Raw genomic sequence first — 24,691 nt, forward strand, 5'->3', positions numbered from 1 at the left:
ATGTACATGAATGTCTAGGTTGAAACTAAAACATAAATCTCTACACATAATAGATTTCTACTCATGTTTCTACTAATGATGCAAAAATAAAACCAAAATGAATGTTCTTATTCAAATTGCACCTGATGTCATTATAAAAGATGTTGCCATTGGATGGGAAGATTTAATATAACAACTAGCAATCATGAAGGTGAAGGAGCTTCCTAAAGGGCTCAGGGACAACATTAGTCGACAACACTCAGATGGAAAAAGCTGTAGAGCCATAGCAAAGACCTTAAGACCTTTGATAATATGCAAGTGGAAAGTTCATGGAACCACAATTAATCATCCCAAGACGGGTTCACAATGCGAGTTTTCTTTTAGACAATTGATAAGTGAGAAGCCAACCGTCACCAGAAAAGAGTTTCAGGATTACCTGAAAGCAGCAGGACCAACAGTTACATACAGAACAATGAGCAATGACCTCCACAGCTATGATCTCCATTCCTACACCCCACACAAAACTCCTGTGCTAAGCTCAGAGATGAGCATCAAAAATTTCACATGAGCATTCAGACAAATCAGAACTCTACAGAAAGAATGTACTCCGGTCAGATACAACACAAAAATAGAACTAAATGACGGGCATTAATTCAGCTCTATGTTGGTGAAAGAAGAGTTGTGTGTATGGTCCCGAGAACAACTCACAGTGAAGTATGGGGGTGGGAGCATCATAATGTCGGGCTGATTTCCTTAGGACAGTACTGGGACACTGTGTGTTATTGAAGTAAACTTGAAAAGATGAATGGATCAATGTGCAGGGACAAATTAGAGGAGAATTTAGTCTCATCAGACAAGAATGGGGAGAAGACTGTTCGACAAGATGATGTCATGAACGTCTCAAAACTGCAACAATGGCTTTGCAACAAAGTGCTATCATTATTGATCTGTGGGGTCTGAATATTTTTTGAAATGTCTTTGTTCATGCTTTTAAATACATATTTTTTGTTCATATGTTTAAGTACAAAATAAAAAAAACAGTACGTGCATACAATTGGAGTGGATATATATGCTGGAAGTATATTAAATAATAAAAAAGTTGTATGTATACTTGTTTCTCCATTACTGTAACACAAGCTACCAAAGCAACATGAGCAGGGGGACAGACATCAGGTCCTGAAACTCCTCATGTACTGAGTTCCCCTACGCAGAGGAAATCATTAGTTTATTCAGCATTTTTTAGCACGGGAATCACAGTTTCTTAACTTTTGTTCTTTTCTTTTAGACAGCCTTGTGAAATAAAGGGCAAAAGCTCAGTGAAGTGAAAGCAGAATGAAATTAAAAAGCAATCACAAAGGAATTACAAACTCACAAACTCACTGTGAATGTCTGAAAAGAACTGAGTAAAATTTGAGTTACTATATACATAACAATAACAAACCAACGGAAAAACTTTTACACCACTAAGTGAATGTCACTACTACCCACCCCTGCCAAACCCAATTCTTTTACCAACCACAATAGTCCACTGTGAATTTTCTGAGAAGTTACTCTTTGTAACTTGGTACTTTAGAAAGCTTTTGGAGTGAGCAGCCAAAAGCATATGGGCTCTTTCTGTGGTTATAGACCACAGTTATCACTATGCAAGTGTTTAAATTAGACTGCCAGTACAATATTTAAAACTGATAAATAACAAATACATTGTGTTGGGTCTGTTTGAAAATGGGTTCCATGTGTGAGATGCTTTATGAGAGATAAATAGACATCTGGGCTGTCTGTGTTGAGTTTTTGGTGGCAGCTGCCAGGTGAGGTATGTTAAAAATTTGTATCTTTCTGTCAGTGCACATACGTATCAGTATCTATATAAGGGGCCTGACAAAGATTTGAGGGGGGGTCTCCAAAAGTTACATCACAGGATGAAATATTATAGCCTGCTTAGCTAAACGAGAAGGATCAGCTGCTTAGGACTGAATTCAAAATAACTGCACTTAAAATATAGAGGAATTTCGGGTGTCTTCGTAATATACCCCGAGGAGCCATTTTGGTGTTCACTAGCAAAGATTTGTGAAAAAAGAAAGTGTCCTTGCTACAGAGGCGTCTTTCAAATTTAACCTACAATGGTGAACTTTTCTTCTGTTATCATGGCTTAATGCTATCCAGCATCAAAGACCAACCTCTACCACAAACTACTTTCTGAATAGTAGTTGTAATGGCAAACAGGTCTGAAAGACTTTTTCACTGCACTCTGTGGGATTCTGGTTGTCAGTGTTTAAGAGCTTACAACATTAACATCTTTCCAAATCTTTAGATGTTTTGAGTCATGGGTCATTGCCATTGGAATAAAAAATATCTGAAAAGTTTTGCCCAAAAGTCCGAGGCTATACTGAAAACCTGTTCACCAAGTCAACTGTTTTTGATCAAGTCGAGGCCTTTGTAGAATAACGTTTCTGTTAAGCCTCCACTGAAACTTGTGTTCAGATGAATTTCTACTCAAATGGTCTGCTAATATCATTGTAATAAATATTTTGTATTAAATGAGAAAAAAAGACTGTATGTGGTCTTAGTTTTTTTTTAACTAGTGATTATTTGTTGAGTTCAAGTAATTATTCAGCTGCACTTTTCCTTAACAAAACCTTCTTCCAGGTGTTTGATGATACATTATGGTAATCTGATTGTGATCACATGTTGTAATATGAGCATCTTTTTCTTTTTCTTTCTATGCACAGATCATATTTGTGAATGTTATTTGAATTTTACTTTTCATGGTTTGACTGATGGCAAGTATGTATAAATTCCACTAACTTCTTTGCTCAAGCAAGATGTGACATGGTTTGTAGCGAGCACTGTAAAGCTGGAATAATCCACAAGACATAATACTTATTGTAAGTTTAGGTAAAACAGTATATTAGCACAGTAAGGGAGGGGTGCAGCTTCTCACATGTGTCAGGATAGTGTGAGAACTTTCTCAGGAAGTTATAGAAAAAGACTTGTGGGCCATGTGGTTCTGCAAAAGTGTGAAGGTGACTAAAACTGAGTACTGACACAAGTCTCATACGCAGTCATCATGCAAAATGTATTTAAAACACTTAAAAAGATTAAATCTCACAACAGCTTCTGATTAGCAGAATTACGCCTCTGTCGGTTACCAACATTATTTCACACTACAACATAATCACACACTTCTGTTTTAATAGGAATAATTATGTAAATAGCAGGACAGTCAATTAAAGGACTGGTTAAGAAAAGCAACTGAGTTTTGAATGTGGCAGGAACCAACCCAGCATACTTGTATATACTGTATGTCAGTACATAACTTTATACGAAAGGTTACAAATGGTTGTGGTGACGTTAATGGAGTTCATTTCCTTTTTTCGAATACTTTTCTGCACATTTCACTTTCTGTGTTATATAGTTTCAGGAAAATAAAGCCTGAGAACTGCAGCCTCATGTTCACAGTGGAAAGAATCTATTTGTCTTAAGGTTAAGATGCACGTGTGTATTTTTATGAACAGAATATGCAGCCAAAATGGTTTGCATCATGAAAAGCATTCATAATTCAAAACACTAACAAACATAGTGAATTTAAAGCAGTTTCCTCCAACCAGTATAGGCAGAACAAAACATTGCAACACAAATCAGCTTAAAATGAGTCAGTTTAGCACATTGAAAACACTGATTATTTGAAAAGAGATTTGTAAAATGATCAATCTTGCTTAACATCATTTGAATGACTGGGAATACTTCAGTATATATGGATATTATAAAGCCTTTGCAATGCTCTTATTATGCTTTAACAATCCATTAACCAATCTAGTAAAAAGTAACTAGGGGGAACTAAGCATTTTCCAGAGAACTTTTATTTCCGTATTATACATCATAATTTTTGAACAACATTACAGGTGTACATTATTATGCCAATAACTAGTAACAAACTAATGAAGCCTATGACAGTTAACTGGCTGCTCATTACTACTTTATTAAGCAGTAAATAGAGTGAGTTAAGCACTTAACAGGGGAACTTTCGTATTATACTCAAAAGCATTACACATACTTAGAGTATTAGGTCCACACGGAATAAGCTTATGAAGTCTCATTAGAATTGCTGTTTTTTTTTCTTTTCAAAGCAGTAGTTTTGAAATTTCTTTTGATTCATACCTCAATAGTATATCACCAATTCGATCAAAACAAACACAAACTGATCTATTTGTAAGTGAAACCTTAGTAGTAAATGCAATGAGTAGCCAGTTAACTATCAGCAACAGGCTTTTAAGGTTTAAAGAGCATTACATGTCCTCTGGGAAATGCTTAATTAAACATAGTTATGGCCTAATAGAACCATTAAATGGGCATTACAGCATCCCCTATATTGAAATGTTTCTCAAAGTTATACACCAGTTCATCTTTGTAGCACAGACGTTCCTCTAAAGAACCAGAGGGTTCCAGTCAGTACTGAGGAGTCTATAACCCTGACTAAAAACTTGTGATGACTCTTTCCATCACAAAATTTTAATGCCATACTTCTGAAGTAAAGTTACACAAAGTTACACAAATTAGTATAAAGGAAAAGTTGAAGTATTTCAAAAGGTTTTCAAAACCCATTTCCATGGTTGTATCCAGAATTCCATGTGATCATCAACAACCTTTGAATTATGTGACTCCTCATGAGGACAATGTAGGACAGTGTAGCTGTACCACTATAACATCTCACAGAAATTAATGCTTAAAATAAAACATGGTTTTACACCTGAACTGGTGATACTGAAGTTACCACACACATCCATAAATAATGTGTAACCTCAGAAAGTTCAATTAGTTTATGTAGAAGGTTTCCTTTTCCCTTACATAAGTACAGATTTGCTTGGGTCATGGTTGGTAGTTGAGCATCACACTCTGATGTAGAGCATCACACTCAGATGTTTGTAGAACATTTGTAGAGCTTTTTAGAGCAACTGCTCATCAATCTGTAGAGTATGCAGAGCTGCTTGGTTATGTAGCAATGTGCTAGCCCTCTGTGGTGAGTGAGGCCTGACACTAAAGGAAGGATCCTTCAGGCAGTTCACTAAGTCACTGGGCAGCACAGTTTGGCCTTTGTGTGAGTTCTCATCACAGTTTCCAGTCTCTGCCTCAAATGCCCCGTCTCCTTCTGCCCTCCAGATTTCTTCCTCTAAAGTAGCCCGAGTAAGTACGATTAATCCATCAACAACATCCACAGATATGGGTGTTCCATCCACAGTTAAACAGCTCTTCAGAGGCCCATGAATTTCTTGACTTGGAAGAAACTCATCATCAAACTTATTGAAGCCAGGTGAGAAGACCAGCCAGGGATTCTCATCTTCTTCACTCTCTGCTACCTCAGAGACTGCCTCAATCCTTTGAGAAACAATTGAAATTTGAGGTTTATAAGGACAGCTTGCCCAATCCTGTGCAGCCTTTCTCTCCTCCGTGGTATCATCTTTATGGACAATGGGGTACACGTCCTTAATTTCCACAGGTGGACTAAAGTCTTCAACTGGAGACAAGGGTGGATCACTGTCCACTGGCTGCCAGCAAAGATCAGACCATTTTTCACATTTTTCATCCTAAGAACAAGAACATAAGTCACATTATGTGTATACAGTGAAGGACAGCATAGAGCAGTTTCATAGCCACCCCTACCATGTACTATAAGCTGAACTTTAGCCTTGGGCCAATAGCTTAAATAACCTGTGATAACATATGTCATGCAAATTCACACGAATTATTTTTGTCCTCTTTTGCAGGCTATGCTTTTTTATTATTATTATTATTATTATTACTCATCCATGGTTAGTTAAAAATGCATACAACACAAAAGATTAAACAAAGATTTGAATGACACTTGGGAAGATGGTAATGTCTATTTCCAGTCTGGTAAAACATGCAAAATGTGCAACTAAAACAAAGAAACTGCAGTACATGAGATTTACTATTCTTCTAAATGCTTATGTAATGTAAGAAGCCAGACCATATTGATAATGATATGGTAATTATATGACCACCAGTGCAAGCTATAGGGTAAGGCTCTGTAACTTTCACATGTGGAACTTCGTACCCAAGTTTGAATCATGACAATATCACTTATTGTTGGTAATCACTTATATAAATTTATACTATTGTTCAAACTTACTGAATATGTCAAATTATAATGAAGCAGGTAGTTTTGTTGTCATTTGTGAACAGGCAAATAATTTATTGTCTCTAATTCATACCATATATTCATACCATACTATATCCTGGTATAAAAGAGTTCTATTCTGTTGCTGTAGTTTAGTCTAAGCGCAAAAGTTTACAAATGTACAAATTCTGACTGGAATCAAATGACACTATGTAGTGACACTATGTAGTGTAGTATGTAACATGTAGTACCTGCAGAAGTTTGATAGCATTGCTGTTTCCAAGCTTTGGTAAATTTTCAAAAAGCCAAGAGGGTCCCACTGACATGCATGTCTTCCTTAATCTACAAAAAAGTACATTTTGGACATTATCGAGCAATAATTACACGGTCAAGTAGTAATAAGGACAGCATAATTTAAGTTAGCAATCAACGCTTATGCAGTGAAGATATCTGTATAAATATTACTGTAACTGTTACTAATTGCTTATTTGAAACACAGATTCAGACACTTTTTTGTTCATATTTATAAGTACAACATCAAAAGAGTGGATCTACTTTAATATACTGTAAGTAGTATACTGTAAGTATATTAAATAACAAATACAAATGTGAATGTGTGTTTTCCTTCACTGTATTAATAAAAGTTGAGGTAAAGACTTATTTTCAGAAGAGAAATTGTTAAAAGCCACACAGTAAAAGCATAACCTGACTGCAGCTCATCACCTTTGTCGTGCGCACTTCAGGTACAGCAGGTTTAGTATAATGATTATAGGAATAGCAGTCATTAGGCTGATCCCAATTAGCATGACATCTGAAAATTAAAAAAGAAGTTTCTTCAGCATGGTAGTGTGCATTTCTACAATCTGTGTAATTGTTTCAGCATGAAGTTTTATGAAGATAAAACCCTGATAGTATCACTATAGTGGAAAAAGTCAGAACCTCTATAGCAAGAATATTCCATTTCACCAGATTCTTAGTTACATATTTCTGCATAGCATTATCTGGATTCACTAAAGAGCTCAGCTTTTTAACAAAAGTACTGAAAACAGGTATGCAAAGCAGAAATGAATGTCTAGCTTGAAAAAACTACAGACTTGACTTGATTGACTGATATACTTGGTTTTTCATAACCTTCTTTTTATCTTTCACTCGGACTTGTATTTTCTCCACTAAACGACACAGGGCAGATTAAACAAACAGATTAATCCTAAATTTACAGTAAAAAAGATTTCTAATAATGAAGCATTATTGGCATTAAATTTTGCCCAAGATTGGGACAAAGTCTTGGAAGCTACTTGTTTTGTTTTTTGTTTTGTTCATTAGCCAGTGTTGGTACAGTTCAGTGTTGGTACATGCTCCTGGTGTTCTATGCATTTTTAGGGGCAGTCTGGGGAATTTATGCAATTTGGTTGGGAGGTCCAGTTTATTTATAAAGCATACTGTTTCCAGAACACCACTCTAAAAAGATGAAAGTTTTTTGTCATTATAGGAATAAGGAAGTAGCATTACTAATCCTTAACACATTCTGCATACTAGAAGTAGACCTCCCTATTAAAAGGAGATCTGACCAGATCTTCATACACCCCTCTCCAGACAGAAAGGGCCAGCTTACCTTCACGCCCTTCTACAGCAAGGACTGGGAGGGACTTAAGTGAACCAATCTTCACAAAGTTTGCGTCAGTGGTGGTCTCTGTAAATACAGCACAAGGAGCTTGTGTTAGTGTTTGTTTTTATATTGTGCATCTTCTTAAAGGAATGTTTTGGTGAACGTTCAAATGTACACAATTTTCCATCAACCCTAAATGCAGCTGATTAGCCAAGACATGCTTGATGTCCAACCTTTGCTTCTTTAGTGTAGAACTGGAGTGTCTAGGCTAACTGTGCTAACAGACACCAGAGGTAAATAGTCACCAAAATCTTCAAATATTCCCGTTAAATTATGTAACATACACTCGTTTTAAAAAACTAGTAAAATAGCACGGACAGTCCTTTTATATACATTTAAGCTAAAATTGGAACGACATTATCATCCGCATGATTTCCTGCTTTCTGGTACTACTCCACCTTCAAATTGTAAGAGGTGCCACAATGTACCTACTGCATTAAAGGTGGAATGGAAAATTTGAATAAGAAGCTGGCAAATAAGAAGCTAACTTCAGCTTTGTGCTAAAAAGTTGGTCCGTGGAGTCTCTTGCATCCAACTGCTGCATTTCTTCAATATATATGCAGGTTCAAATATATATGGTTGAGTGATATTGTTGCAGATAATGAGGTCCTCAAATTCATAATCAGATGCTGTATTGATTTTCACCTGCTTAGCTTCTCTACCTACATTACTCTAAGGTGTGTGTGTGTTGTTAATTATGTTAGAATCATCTTTGGTTATTTTCTGAATGGTGTTAACCTGTGCTCAGGAAAAAAGCGATCCCTGTTACCTAAAATGGCTGCCCCTTATTTAAACTACGTGGTGCTAGTTAAAACGAAGATTTTCTTTTTCGCTTTTATATGTTCATAGTGAGTCATGCTGTGTTCTAAACCAATTCCACCTGTCTACACCACCTAAATGAAGAATAAAGAATGTTGAGATGTTTTGGGCATGCAGTTACGGAAATGGTTAGGACGATTCTTGACTTGTAGTGTTTGTTAGTACCATTAGCCTCGTAGCCACAGTGCTAAACTAAAGAAGCAGAAATTGAGAATCTCTAGCTGGGCTACTAGCCTAAACTAACAAATATCATGTATTTATATTGTTAGTTAACTGATTGACAAAATGAAACCCTCACTCAGATTGAGTAAGCCCTTGTATGTATATTTATGGCTTATTTATGACTTCTGTTATGCTTCTTATAGTCCACATCAGGCATGTCAAACTTGGGACCTTCCAGGCCAAAGTGCTATGGAGATTTACCCTCACCTAAAGCTCTGAATTCAGTTCATGACGGCCTTGCTAATTAGCTGATGCGCTGAATCAGTGTGTTTAATGAGGCAGTGTGCTGAAGTCTGCGGTGTTTTGGCCAGCGAGGACTGAAGCCTGACATATGTGGTCTACACGTTACCTTAACTGAGCATTTACATGCAGACTGCAAGGCTGTTAAGATATACAGGAACTGAAAATGGTGATCTATTTATGGGAGGCCTAATGCAGTAGCTGATAGAACACAACAAACCCCGGGGGACCCAGAGGCTATGAGAAGCTAGTTTAAGAAACTCATGGCTTCTAAAAATTACTTAAGCATAGAGGTTAGTAAAGTTCAGCCAAGAAACCACTAAGTTTTACTGTATATTCTGATGGAACAAGTCCTTGCAGAACAGAAGCAAGCTTATCGGTTTATTTCTGAGAAGAGTGAGTTGATCAGTCTCTTAGTTGAAACAGTTGTTAGTTTGAAGAACATTTGTACAGAGCCGCACATCTTCCGTTGTTGCCCCTACTTCCTGTTGTACCTCAAACCACATGTTAAAAAATAGCACCTTATAGACTTAGTCATGTCTAGTACACTGAAACATCATAACTGCAGTGAGGAAACGTTAGCTTGCTTTAAAACAAATCTATTGACAAAAAAAAAACAACAAAACAGCACAGTGCATTCCGACCTTAAAACAACACTATGCTTTCCGACAACAGTAAAACTACAAAGGCGAATACTTTTGTCCTAAATTTTTATAGACCACAACCATTTACAGTAGGAAGAGGCACGCCACTTCCACATTATTCGCCAATTATACTGTATTATGTGCTCTTACCACAAATTTAGAAATTGAAACGTATCATATTTACAACATTTCTGCATATGTGAGGCAAGACCCATCAATGAACAGCTTTCAGTTTCAGCCCAAAGCGACACCAGGGCTTTTCCCATTGGGTGTATGAGGTGTTTTTTTCCATTGCCCAAGTAATCAGAATCCAGTATAAATGAACAAAACCTTGATAAAAACTAGAACCTTGATGGGACTTCTTTTCAAAAGTAAAGATGATCTGAGCTGTTTTAGAAGAGTTTGCCTTGTATTGTACAGCATGAAACGAACTTTGTGTGGTTTATTCTGATCATAACAAAACAAATTACATGGATTTATTAGCTAAATAATGGCAGGCAAATAAATTTCAGACACGTATGTCATACTAGTGTTTTAGACGTCTCTAAATCGGCCATTTTCTTCTCACAATGTACGTCAGACAGGACAGATCTACTGCCTTCGGTAGGGTGATTCACAGGTGCAGGTTACTGGAAGTGGATGTAAAGTTTTTCAGTAGATGGTGGAAAAACCAGCTGTCACACTGTGGGTTTGTTTTTGTTGCATTTCAAACCAAAGACATGTAAACTATTTCCATTATCCACATACAGCTGAGCATTGCCTGTAGATTTTACTTAGGGATACTTGAAGCTTTGTACAGTACACCAAGCATAAAAGCATACAGTAGATTTTGTGCGTTATGAATAAATGTTTACACTGTTTGTTAAAACCATACAGCACATCACACTTCCTCCCCCAACCTCCCACGCCCCCTCCCCCTCTCTCACACATGCTTTTTATATGTACACTTGCACAAGAAAGCATTTAACCCTATTATGATGCATATAACGTGGCTCATGTTCTGTAGCTCATTTTCATTCTCTGCCTAGCATTTCCAAACACAGAGAGTGCACTGTGTTATCATAACTTCACACACCTAAAGTCCAGTTCCCCAGCACCAGGGCAATGCACATTCTGTTGTACATAAACATCACAGTCAGATTATCTACAGTGAGGAGAAACAAGTATTTTGACACATTTGTTATCGTTATATAACATTTCATTTACGGTATTTGGCTGATGCTCTTATCCAGAGCGACTTACAATTTGATCATTTTTACATAGGTAGGCCAAGGTGGTGTTAGGAGTCTTGCCCAAGGACCCTTATTGGTATAGTGTAGGGTGCTTGCCCTGGTGGGGATTGAACCCCAGTCTACAGCATAGAAGGCAGAGGTGTTAACCACTACACTATCCCAACCAGCATATATACACACTTCTTTGGACTTTGTGTTTATGAATGTGAACAAAAAAGACTGTATTCAAAAGCATAAACAAAGGTGTTTAAAAACCCAAATTGGTAAGTGTTACAACCTGTGTTTAGTTGTCTGTTTCTCTCTATGTGTCTGTTGAAGTGTTCCAAAGCTGGCATTGTGTCTGACATCCTGCCTTTCGTGGTTGTTGAGGTTTGCGCCAGCTGTAAAAGACCTTTACTGCTTGTCAATGGCAGAGTTGATTTGATTCGGCCCTGCATTGCTCCGCTCCACTGGCTGCCCATCTCTTGATAGACCAGCTTTGTTAGTGATTTACTGGCCTTTAGGGACATGTGGGCCAGTAAAAATACTTTTATAATTTTGTATAAAAATGTTCTTTTGTGATAAAGCGAATGTAGGATTGCTCGTTTTGTTTGAAGAAGGAGCTTCCTAAAGTTTTCAGTAATAATATTAAATAACACTCAAATGGAAAAACTACAGAGCCATAGCAAAGACCAGTGTTTAATGCCTTAGAATCCCTTATTACATTCTAAGGGTTATTATGTAGGAACTACAGGGACATGCAAACTGGTTGAGCTATTCTTAGGTTATAGAAGTGTGTACTAACACTTTGGGCCTGCCAGCATGACCTGGCCATGTAAGTGTTTAATGTACAAATGCAATTGGGTTGATAATATGCAAGAGAGTGATGCACAGAAATTTGCATGTAAAATGTGCATACAATAATTTGGACAAATCAGAACTTTTTGAGAAATTTGGAACACTGTACTTTCACTAGACGAAAAATAAACAGAACCTTTTGTAACAAATCATGTCATCAGCTTCAAGATGAAAATTTTGAAGTGAAATTGTGAGACCATCAGAGGAACCTTCGTAACATTGGGGAAGTGAAGACAGTTTGGCAAAAGAAATGGGCCAAAACTGAACCACAAAGCTTCAACAAGCTAATTACTTCTTACCATAGATGTCTCAAAGCCAACAACTGTTGCAAATTGTTGTAATTGCCTACAACAGCTTAGTTGCAAAGTAATTTATTAATCAATGGTGCCTGAATATTTATGGCCTGGTCAATTTCGGTTTTAAACATGTCTTCGTTTATGCTTATGAATATATATTTTTTGTTCACATTTGTAAGTGCAAAGTCAAAATACATCATATAAATTTAAAGTGGATAAATGTACTGGAAGTAAATGAACAAATCAAAACCAAAACTCTCTGAATACTGTCTGAATGTTTCCCCTCACTGTAGAACGGAGTTTTCATGTCACTGCATAGATTATACATGTAAAGCAAATGAAACTACACGAACATACTTTCATCTTTCACATGGATTTGTCCAAAAGCAGGATCTGATACTCCCTCTGTGCTCTCAACATACAGTGAAAAGTACACTGTACATGGTGATGTACCTGAAATGACAAGTTTGCGAAGATTTAACATTAACATTTAACATTATGGACTTGTCGCAAACAATAAGGAAAACTGTGAATGATACAGCATGCTTAAATAAAACATGCAGTAGTTTATATAAGATGCTTGTCTGGATGGTCATGTGTTGATTTTGGAGCACTTCCTCTTACCATCGAAGAACGTTGACTTCTGATCATTTGCAATTCTCTTCCACTGCATTTCTATTGAGCTGCATTTCCACTCAACTACAAAACCCAGAGTTTGGTCTGGGGTATTGCTGTATGACGGAAGAGACGAGTTCCAGTTCAAGTGTATTCTGCCCCCTGCTGCTTGGCTTAAGTATATGGTTGGAGCTGGTTTTCCTGCAATATTCAGAGAAACAGATTTTAATTTTGGTTTATTTGACCATTTTACAATATATTACATATTGTTCATGTCGTTAAATGTACCTCTGTAAAACTTTTATGTAAATTAATGTAAGAACATAAATCATTTGGACCACTCCTATTGGTCCACGCATCAAGAAAAGTTCACAGAGTGAAGGGCAGCTGGTGTTTTCGAATAGTGTTAAAAACTGACAGGGTTACAGTGAGACAGTAGAAATAACTTATTAAATGCTAAAAAGATAAAATCCTAAATAATAAAGTCAGCCTTCTACTAAAATGCTACTACAAATGCTTAAATGTGAGTTTTTTCAGATATATGGCATAAATAATAGAATTTAATATTTAGCACAGCTAAATAATATTTATAATAATAATAATAATAATATTTATAATATTAAATTTTTTAAAATAGTGTATTCTTCGTATTCATAAAGCATTTGTGTCAATAGCCTACACTGCTGGCCAATTCTTTGCTTTCATGAAAACAATTTAAATGTTAGCGTGATACTATTGCAGGAACTTGATTAGAAGAAAATTCTCCAAGATGTAAAAAAATAACTAGCCTCTTCTAAAATTCCTCAATGACTTACATTAGCGACAGCAGCCTCGGGTTTGTAATCACTGGCCCTTTTTTTCAAACACGTAAATAATAATGAGCCAGCTATCTGACTATCTGAACCATCCATGCTCCACCCACAAATACACTGTTTTTCAGTAACTAGTGATTTTAAAATAAGGCTTTCAGAAGCTTTGAATCTTTTTGAACTATGATGTGGAACGCTGGCTTATTGCATGCATTTTTCACAGGGCATGTGTGTGACATCTGCTGGTGAAGAGGATGCTGTGCAGTCAAGGAAGACATAATTAATAGATCAGGGATCCTATTGAACGTGCTGCACATGCACATGAATGAGACTCATTCAGACTGAGTCTGAACTTACTGTAATATTGTTTCTATAGAATGTATACTGTAATCTAATGGTGATTATAATTCCCTTTAATCTCATTTGTTTTTAGTATTGTAATCGTGGTACCCATTTTTGAGGAAGATGGGTTCCCCTTTTGAGACTTGGTTCCTCTAAGTGCTTTTTTGTTATGCCCACACAAAGTGGGAGCTCCATCCGAAAAGGCTGCATCTGAAAGCTGCTGTTTTGGGGCAATGCCTACCATACAAGTGGGATACAAGAACTGAACTGCCCACTTTGCCAAAGAGAATGTTGGTGGACTTGTTGGTCTGCCCTCATGCCACTCTTTGTCCCTACAACACTGTCCATACTATTACAGCCTTTATAGTCCTGGTTCTCATTTCTAATGAGCAGAACGATGGCCCAGATCACTTTAGCTTGGTTCTCACCTCTCAATATTAGTTTACAATGTGCTGCTCTGGTCAGCAAATAGGCCTCTCTCTTTTCTTTCTGTGGTCCACTGAAGACACTCTCAGTCTACAGAGAAACAAGTTTTGGACAATTGCTTATGGTCCCCATACTTCTAAGGGCCCAGGAAGCATGTAGCTTTTATTTATTTACTTTTTAATAATGTTTGTCAGTCGTGATATTAACAGAACAAATATTATATAAAGATGTCGCTGATTCCTATTCAGAATTAACTGATATAAATGTAACTGGTAAATTTAACTGACTATCCAGATTTTTTTAGCACAAATCTATTGTGAAAATTATTGTTATATATTGCCCAGGCCTTATTCAAAATAGCATGATTGTGGTGGGTGGGCCCCCCTTTAGTAGGATGCTTTGAGCCCAAATCTTCATTCCTAAAAACCTTGATTACACATAAAACACTAGACCTGATCTATCTTACAAATGTGATTTTTCACACACGTCTGCACAGTTTGCCAAAGCTGGCAACATTTGCCACAGAAGAATGTAGAGCACACATGGGTAAATTATTCAGTACAGAAGCTTCTCACCTGTATAAATCAGCCTTACAGGAGCTGGTGGGGAGCTCCCCGCTGATGTGACAGCGCTTACATTTACCTCCGTCACCTCTAGGGGCAGCTGTAGCGTGTACTGAGAGGCAGCTACCGAACAGCTCAGTGTGTGTGTGACGCCGTTCTCTTTATAAACCAACTCATAACCCAGTAAGTCTCCTTTATAGTCTTCTGGTGTAAAAGCCTGAAAACAAGTAAAGTGTTACCAGAAATGAGAAATTTAAAACTAACATGACATTGCTGATTAACTATAAAGGTGAATTTTTAAAAAATGACATTTATATGTACTATATATTAAAATCACATATATACAGTGTACACTGTACACTCACTGTACACTGAGCCACTGACAGGACAGGCCCATTAAGCACCACGTTACATCTCTCCACTCATCATTACGTGCTATCACTTTGTTTATTTGTCCACAAATATTGCACATTGCACTGTCACTTTGCACTTATGCATCCATAAACATCATATTGTACAACTGTTACAGTTCATACATTTGAGGGACAGGCACCTTTGTATTGTCAACTGCTTAATATTATGCAATTACTTGTAATTTAGTACTGCTCATGGCTTCTATTGATTATTGTCTTAGTACATTTTATTTTACTATCCATCTATCCATTCATATATATATATATATATATATATATATATATATATATATATATATATATATAGATAGATCCATATGCATGTGTTTATATGAGTTATGTTGATATAGACCCATGTTGGGCGCAAATACACTTTAGGGGCAGTTGTGGGCTGGAAGTTAGGGAACCAGCCCTGTGACTGGAAGGTTGTCGGTTCAATCCCCTCTGCTGACAGTCCATGATTTGAGTGCCCTTGAGCAATAACCCCCAATTGCTCCCCGATTGCTGTGGATAGGGCTGCCTACTGCTCTGTGCAAATGTGCTCACTGCTCCCTAGTGTGTGTATTCACTAGTGTGCATGTATGTGGGTGTTTCACTGCAAGGATGGGTTAAATGCAGAGGTCCAATTTCACAGTGTGCAAACACAGTGACAAATGGTCGTTAAATTCTAATTCATTCTAAATTTTCACTGCAGATTTTGTCCTGTAGAGGGAGCAGTTGGTTTTCTGTTTCTTATTCCTTGTGCCTCCTGTTGAGTCCCATAAACTTCAGGTTTATTACTCTTCAGGCATATTACTTTTTAGGGAACTACCTAAAATAAAAATGTAATTATGATAAAAGAATAAATTAAGTGTGAGCCCACATGCACACACTTGTGGTTTGACTGTGCTGATAACTGTCTTTTGTGATTAGAAAGCATATCTGGGGTGAGTGTATGATTCAAAGCCCTCTGTTTGGATCTTCTAACAAGCTCAATGCCAATGAAGATCTAATGCTGGCCCTAACAACCACTGGGAACACTGAAATTAAGACCTTTTTAAACTGACTGATTTTTTGAGTGCAAATATTCAACAACAAATAAAAATTTTGAATAAAGCTTAAATAAAACTAATCTTGTGGATTAAGAAGAGAACTATAGTGATCAAACAAATCCTCCAAATGAGTCACTTTACTAAACCCTATGTGTCAAGTTATAGTGCATTACAATAAACTGATTAACAGTTGAATTTTATCATTAAAAGAAGGTAGAGTCTGAGCTTGAGAGCAGTCACATAGTGATACATGCTGGGAGCTGGAGCTAAACATAGAACCATGCCCTTCTCCTCTTTTGAAGGAAACTATGGTGGAGCTACATATTCAGCAGGGCTAAACATAGTTACAAATAAAATATAGCAGACTAAAAGTGTAATTAAAGTGTACTTAAAGCAATCATGGAGTCATGGAATCACGTAAATAACCTGCACTATATGTCTAAAAGTATTACAAACACCCTTTCGAGTGAATTCGGGTAATTTAAGTTGCACCTATTCCTGACACAGGTGTTCATTTGCACACATAAAAGCCTAAGGTCATCATGTTCAAAGCCTAAGGTCATCATGTTCAATGCCCAGCATGTGCTGGAGGGCTGTAAAGATCTCCAATTTTGTATCATCTGGAGTGATGATGACTAACCAATGGTTTTGGGTTGAGTTGAAATACTGTTTATGATCAAGAACCAATCATTCAACAGCAACAACAGACCTCACTAATGCTCTTGTGATTGCAATCAAATTCTGACAACGTTGCAACATTTAGTGTAAAGCTTTCACAGAAGAGTAAAAGCTGTTACTGCAGCAACAGGGGAACAAACTGCGTATTAATACCCCTGATTTCAGAAGAAACACTGGCTGAACAGGTATCTACAAACTTTAGAACATATAATGTGGTGTATAAAACACACAATGTCACATGATATTCTGCATAATCACAGTAAAACAAATTATTTATATTACCAATTTATATCTGATGATCGTTCACAAAGACTGTGAAATAGGACTGCCCCTTACTTCTTATACTATAAGACATGTTTAAGTCCTCTACTTGACTGAGAAATCCTGGGGGGAGATAGAGAGAGCAAGCCTCTATCAGTTGATCAGTAAGTTAGCAGACTGTAGTAGTCATATCCTTCACTCAGAAGAGAAGAGGAAAAGACTCATGAGAGGCATGAGAAAATTAACTTTAGTCTAAGCAACCGGATAAAGAGAAAGCAAAGGTGTTATTAAATTAAGGTATTGCTCCTGAACTAACATTTTCATGACTTTCACATTTGCATGAATATAAGAAGAGAATATTATAATATAGGGGTTTCAACTATAAGAGTGAACACTTTTTAATAAAAAATTGAATCCCATTATAGAATAAAAAAGTCTGGAAGAGACAAAAGAGACAAGAGTCGAAGGGCAGAGAAAGTGACAAGCCAGTTTTACTGATAATGGAGAAGAAATGAGAAAACGGACAAGGTAATGAAAGAGCAGTACAGATAAATTAGAGAGAAAGCAAAAAAGATAAGAGAAATAATGAGTAGCAAGTGCAAGATGAGACGTGGATACAGAGGTGATAGATTACCACAGAAAAAAAAGACATGAAGAGGGACAAAGTGACCACTTTCTCATTACTCTTCAGCAGGGCTGTTGGTTAACTCTGCGTATGACCCTACTTGTAATACCAACCTTCCACAGTACCGTAACGTTCTGTGTGTCGCTCCCATTGTGTCTCATGATGACTCTCCACACATCAAGCTTGCTTGAGGGTGCTGAGGATGAGAATCAAATTAAATCGCCAAAACAAATAAAAAGCAGCAGGTAGACTTACAAAGGCAGGATATCACAAAAAGACTTTCACAAATGTCAGACTATCAACTATGCAATATTCACGATTATAAAATGCATTGTTCTGTTTCTAAAAATGGACTGGCTTGTTCAACACCTGTAAAACACTGGATATACACATATATGACTACACATGCCAATTAAATTATGTGTTAATGCACCATTACTAATGTATTCATTGTATGTGCTATGTGGATCTTTGACAATCGCTTGGCCACTACAGTTTACTGTTAATTAGTTTATTTGCTTGATGGAAGAATGGTTTATTATTAATAACAAATAACTGGTGTCTTTTATTACATTTGATCACTTTTTTATAAAAGCAGTATGCCAAATAGCACCTCTCAGGTGAAAATCACTGTAATGATCCTCTCAAGGCTTATTGCTTTGTTCCAATCACTATCAGCAAGGTAAAAAATAAACAGTATCTTATCAACATGCAGTGCAAATCAGGGTTCTGATTGTAGTCTCACAAAGTAGGGGTCTGATTATTATCTTAGGGGCCACTTTTACCTTGTCCAGGGCTTTTTTGACTGATCAGCTGACTCCACAAGCTGCAGTTGTGCATCAGTGATGCGGTGCAGACTCTCAGCTCAAACTCATAAGAGGTCAGTGGCTCCAAATCATCCGGCATCAGTACTTCTCCTCTATGAAGCTGAACCACATTTCCTTCCATCTAATGACACATAAATACATGAATAAAAGCTCCTTCAGCATTTAACAAGCAACTTGCTTTGGTAAACGATCATCTGTTGCAATAAACGTCTATGTGGCGGTATGATGAGTCTCAAAAGAGGGCGACACTGTGATGCTGGACAACATATGTGGTCCACTGATGTTTATATCAGTCCACTTTGGATGAATCTTTATCCTAAAATTCTGTTTCTATCACCTGGATTGCAACAATTTATTTCTTTCACCCAGATCACAATGGTAATTTCCTCTGTCCTTACTTTGAACATTTTGGCTCATTTATAAGAAAAACCATTAAAAACATCCACTGCTTACCCAGGTTGAAGCGCCATCCGTTTTCCTGAACCTCACTCTGGGTTTCAGAAGCGTCATATTGTCTGAGCTCTGCCAGTGGATGGTGGGTGACAGGGAGCCTTTTGCAAATGCTATCTCCTTGATTTGTGGCATACTCAGAACCACTGGAAAGAGTTAAAAAAAAAAAGAACAACCTTTATTTCAGTGATTGTTTAAAGCGGTGATTCCGAACCCTGTACATTGTTTTTTCCCTCCTCTATGTGAAAGGCCTTGTTAATAAGCTGATTAGACCACTAGTGTAAAATATTACTGTAGGGGACTTTCTGATCAAATGTCAAAAGTGTAAGTGTATATTACAAATTTGCTTTCAGTTTTAATCAGCATGGGGAGACTCAACAAAGCAGGTCACACCAGTTAATTCTGGAAAAAGACAAAAAATACAATAACAAAAAACATGTTTTTGTACAAGGAGCATATTGTTCAGACACGCTTCGTACACTCAAACAGACACTTCATCCTCTTTGTTTTTTGACAGGTATTTTATCATTGCCATTAGATTCAGAGCAAATTACTGCTCAACGTTCTGCAACGCTGTGTAGAGTTTCAGGCCAAACCAAGTCTACATTGAACAAGAGTTACAAGAGCAAGCAATCAGGCATATCAGGCAACAATCAAATTTAATAGGCCTATTACAGGTGAACATATTAGGTTGATCATCCATGGTCAAATGACATGAAGTGAAAAGAAGTAGACACCCTATACAGTGAACACACTTAAATATGGCATTTTCTGCAACATTTCAAATTACTTGCTGAATTTAACATGTTGGAAAAAATAAAGTAAAACTTAAAATGTGCCTGATGTTCCTAAAAGTGCCTGAAATGTATTTTTGCACTGGCTACGCACTTAAAAAAAGATGCTTCTTAAAAGATTTTTAATTGAAGAAAATGGCCCTATATAGAACCATGAACACTCAAAGATCCCCTTGCATGATTAAAGGGTTCTTTGCATTGTGAAATGGTTCTTTCTTTGGATTGATAGAAAATGTGGTTTATATGGTTCTATATAGAATTTTTTTTAAAAGAGCTCTATATGATACCAAAAAGGGTTCCTCTATTGTAACAGGCTTGCCATCTTGAAGAACCATCTTTTTTTTTAAAGAACCCTTGAAGAACAAACTTCATATTGTATATTTTATGTTTCCACCCCTCTAGTATGTTAAATTCAGCAAATAAACAGTAGTTGTGCATTAAAATACACAGATGTATTCCTGTTTAGGGTGTGTAAACTTCTTTTCAGTTTCACGAAAATCAACAAAACATGGAATTTGACCAGTGTTGCAAAAATGTTTGTCTATGACTAGAGAAAACTTAGCAGCTGACTTTCAGGATTTACAGCTGGAGTTATTTTGGGTGTATATTTCACAGCAGTATTTTACATGCGCTCCACTTTTTCTTCAGACCTTACAGTCCTTGTCATCGAGTGATTATGATGCATTATAAGCTTTTGTAATCATATTCTCTGCTTTCATTTCAGTCATTACCACATCCCGTGCTTACAGAACTTCAAAAAGAGTTCTTCTTTTTATGGCCTGCTAGGAGTTGGTTAGACGTTCAGCTTCTGATGCTAAATCAGTAAAGAGGCTGCTATTCTTGGATCAGTGAGTAAACTGCAAACCCAACAATTACCAGGAAAAACATATGACTAAAGCACTTTGATCTGGTTTGAGCAGTTTAACTACATTTCTGCTCTTACATAAGCAGTTACTTCTTACTTCTCAATATCTGTTTTTCTGTATGTCTGTGTCTCTATACTTCTGCTTAGTTTTTTAGTTCTCTTTCCAACACTGTCGATATTTATCTATGGTTACATGTATAAATATGTGCTTTATATAAATGTCTTTGCACGTTATCATATGTAAACACTTATGTATAAAGAAATGTTTACTTTAAAGAGGTTATCTCCTGCTACTTATTTGTCCAGCTGCAGAGTCCAGATACAGCCAACATAACTGATAAGTTGGACGAGCTGTGGATAAGGGTTGAAACTAAACTGTTCAAGAATGTAAATTTCCAAGCAGAGGGCTGCTGTGTACCAGTCTAAAATATAGAACTGTGCTCTTAGACTCTTCAGATGATCTAATCTCCTCTCTGTGGAAGCACATTTTCACCAAGTAGAGCAGGGAAAAAACTAGTATCTCAAAATAATTATTTATTTTCTCAGAATATTGACTTATTATTTCAAAATAGTGACTGATGTTTTTAAAACACTGACTTAATATCTTGAAATAATGATTTCTTTCCTTGCAATATTGACAGTATATTGAAATAGTAACTAATTTTCTCAAAATATTGACTTAATATCTTAACATAATGATTACGTTTCTCAAAATATTGACTTAATATCTTTAAATAATGACTTTTTTTCTCAAGACTTTTAGAGACCTTGTTGAAATAATGAGTTCAAATTATAAGAAAATATTTTTTTTGGGAATAATATGTAATTATGACAAGATACTAACATAGTAACAAAGTAAGTCATCACTTTGACACTGTAAATTTTGGGGGAAATAAGTGATTATTTCAACATTGCCGTTATTGCTAAGTATCAAGTTGACATAACTAAGTGAGCACTTTGAGAAAGTAATTCATTATGTTGAGATGCTAAAATTAAATTACTTAAATTTAATAACTTAAATTACTGACATACTGCCATTAGAAAGAAAAAAGCAGAAAATAAGGTAGGTCTCTTCTTTCCTCCTCTATCTGGTAGAAATGTGCTTCCACATCTCTCCTAACCTTCACATCTAAAAAACATCAGAAAGCAATACTATGTGTTGGAGATGTAATGCTGTGCTTATAAAAATAAAAGTTCTTAATTGGTACTTGGCTTGGATGTATGGTTCTAGGAAAACCTTTCATTTGTATAGAACCTTTACATTACACTTTTAAAAACAATGATTCCCAAAGGTTTTTTGTGGCTTGATGCCACAACAGTGGATGGTTCTTTGGAGAACCACTTCTCTAAATGAGATGAGAAAGCTTGTTCAAGTTTAAAGAACATTGCCCATAATGTAAAAGTTCTAGAAAGAACCCTTAAATGGGTATAGAGAGCTTTTCTGTTACAAGAAGATTCTCTCTTTTCAAGCATGGTTCTTTAGCGAACCAAAGGTGGTTCTTTGACATTCTTTGTCAAGAGGTTCTTTAAAGAATCATCCATGTAAATATTCTTTAGGAAATCTAAAGTGGTTCTTCTATGTTTTTTGAGCACCTTTATTCTTAAGGTTGTGACTGTGACTAGAGAAGTAATTGAAAGGGGTAACATACCCTCAGCCACGATGTTCCGTGCACAAACGAGGTGACGCTTCCCTTCTTGCACCACCATGCAGTACAGTGTGAATTCTGGCTCCCTGACAACAAGCCGTGCTGTCACATTGGAACAGCTGATTTCATGAAGAATGATCTGTTCATCCAGCTGTATGATGAAGGGTCTGTTACACTGCACAGTGTTGGACTGGCAGCGCACAGTCAGGTTGGAACCCATAGGGATGATGTCTTTATCTACTGTCAACTCTCCAGCACACTTGATACTGTAGCAGTCTGAAGAGAAGAGCGGCAACATTCAGAGTATAACTCAGAGCACTCCAAAGACATCTACTAACGTAGGAAAACGGCTGTTCAACTCAAAATTGCACATCATAGAGCGTCACAGTTAGCTCACTCACCTCCAGGTATGTAGAATAGCAGCAAAAGAAAGATAAGCTGCACAGCTTCTCTGAGGAAATCCATATCAAGAGTTTCTCACTGTGACCTTATTTGACAAATGACATTGTACAGCAAATGAAGTGTTACTATACATCTCTTATCTTTTGCTGTTCTCAAAAAATTTTAAGCGTTTACAGAGAAGTCACCACAGTGGCTTACCATAACTCTGCTCTTCTTCCTCCTCTGATAAAATGATTATCTCCTTTGACGGTGTTGTCAAGTGACCCATATGCGTGCTGAAAAATCGCTTGCGTCTCGGATCCTCACTGTTGATAAAACAGGAGAAAAAAAAAGAAGAAATAGATTTATTACCTGAAGACCTTAAGCAAGATCGCAGGTTTGCTCAAACTGTCACCAACCGTTCTGCGCAGATGTCTGATGACATCTCGTTGAGCTTTTTTCTCAGAGTTAGTGTTCTCTTTTAAGGGGCTATGACCTAGATTTGTGGCTTTTGTGCCTTTTGCTGGAACTTCAAGTCTGTCTTCGCACGTGGGTGTCCCACTTCACCAACCTCCTTTTTTAGTCATCGCACTTTTGTTTAAGATCAGGCTGCTTCAGATGGTGCAAGTATTGGAAAAACTGTTTGAAACTTAGAGAACTTTTTAATTCTACACTAAAGAACTTCACAAACTTCTATCATCCCAACACCTCAGACATTCCTCAACATTCTGCAAATTTCAAAGCACACTAAGAGGTTTAAGAAGAACTAATCTCCATAGAGGTTCTTATTCTGCTACTATATTAAGTCATGGTAAGCAAAGTAATCTTTATCTTTGCACTTGGCACTCACCAAATTTTCTCAGTGGTCACTTCTCATTTCTATAGCGTTATCACAAAGGCTCACTGAGAAGCTTTGGCTCCAGAGGATCCAGAGCTCACAGACAAATCTGAAGATTCTGAAAAAGGTACAAACAAGATAACTTTAAACTTTAAAAAGAGATCTTTAAAAAAAAAAAGCAAATGTATGCCTTTCTAATCGACGTTTGACTCATTGGTTGATATTGTGAGGTAATCTGGAAACTTCTAAAACTAAGCAGGAAAGAGGTATCAAAGCATGAACTTTGTTCTGAGTGGCTTTTATTACTCAGTCTGATCACTGTGTTAAAAAAAAAAAAGAATCTTAAAACTTCTTAAATCTTAAAAACCTCTTAAAAAAATATTTTCCATAAACCTGTATGAACCCACATTCTAGCCAAGCAAAAATCACCCTGCATCTGTGAAAAAATTCAGTTAATTACTTTCCAAATTACCTACTACTACACATTTTCAACGGAATCAGCAAAAAAATGAGAGCAAGCACAGAACAGTTATATAAGCACAGACCAGCACTTGTGACTGTGAATAATCCAATAAGATACGCTGCAAGCTGAGACAGAATTACTGTACCATGTCTTCATGTGTCCCCTGTTCCATTTAGAGCATGCAAACGCAACAGCCCCAAACGTCTTTCTACTCTAGATTTCTGATCTTTTTGCTTTAAATTTCCATCTTCACTTCAAAGGCCTTCTGGGGAAGCCCCACTAGACCAGTAGATTTAGATCTTCGTCAAGATAAATGACAGCACTAGCACAGTGATGGCCTAGAAGAGGATCAATTACATTTCATCAGTAAAGATAATTAGATATTATGTACAATCCACTGGAACACTATAAAAAAACAATGTGTGTTTGATGTAAAACAGTGCAGTGGGTATGGCAACAATTTGGTTACAGTTCATGTGAAACTCACAGCTCTAAACCTCAGGAAAATGATAACCACATTTCTTTATAAAATGAGAGAAAGAAAATGTGAAGAAACCACAAACCCGTTATAGATGTATGAGCAGTCACTTCTGTGG

At 36.7% G+C, this 24,691-nt stretch overlaps 1 protein-coding gene across 2 annotated transcripts; it reads right to left on the bottom strand.

Annotated features, from left to right (window-relative positions):
• Positions 1–3,151: 3,151 nt before the first annotated feature.
• On the bottom strand, positions 3,152–23,727 carry il23r (interleukin 23 receptor). Of its 2 annotated transcripts, none has more exons than XM_017718921.2 (14): positions 23,645–23,727; positions 23,014–23,120; positions 22,815–22,900; positions 22,417–22,689; positions 19,112–19,254; positions 18,617–18,779; positions 17,945–18,027; positions 14,836–15,040; positions 12,693–12,884; positions 12,426–12,521; positions 7,725–7,802; positions 6,836–6,923; positions 6,364–6,454; positions 3,152–5,558 (listed from the first exon to the last, which is right to left on the bottom strand). In XM_017718921.2, the coding sequence occupies exons 3-14, from the start codon at positions 22,876–22,878 to the stop codon at positions 4,920–4,922; spliced, it is 2,115 nt and encodes a 704-aa protein (XP_017574410.1). In that variant the 5' UTR covers positions 22,879–22,900; positions 23,014–23,120; positions 23,645–23,727; the 3' UTR covers positions 3,152–4,919. The 2 variants fall into 2 exon arrangements, with proteins under 2 accessions (XP_017574410.1, XP_017574401.1); XM_017718912.1 differs by lacking the exon at positions 23,645–23,727 and adding an exon at positions 23,214–23,266.
• Between the last annotated feature and the right edge of the window lie 964 nt (positions 23,728–24,691).

The sequence above is a fragment of the Pygocentrus nattereri genome, chromosome 26 (genome assembly GCF_015220715.1).
Source record: "Pygocentrus nattereri isolate fPygNat1 chromosome 26, fPygNat1.pri, whole genome shotgun sequence".
Classification (NCBI taxonomy): Eukaryota; Metazoa; Chordata; class Actinopteri; order Characiformes; family Serrasalmidae; genus Pygocentrus; species Pygocentrus nattereri.

Coding starts and splice junctions, on each gene's coding strand:
- il23r (XM_017718921.2), bottom strand. CDS start 22,878: ATGGATTTCCTCAGAGAAGCTGTGCAGCTTATCTTTCTTTTGCTGCTA. Junction 19,255..22,416: donor ACGGAACATCGTGGCTGAGG/GTATGTTACCCC, acceptor AACTCTTTCCAG/TGGTTCTGAGTATGCCACAA. Junction 12,885..14,835: donor TGTAAGGCTGATTTATACAG/GTGAGAAGCTTC, acceptor TGAATATTGCAG/GAAAACCAGCTCCAACCATA.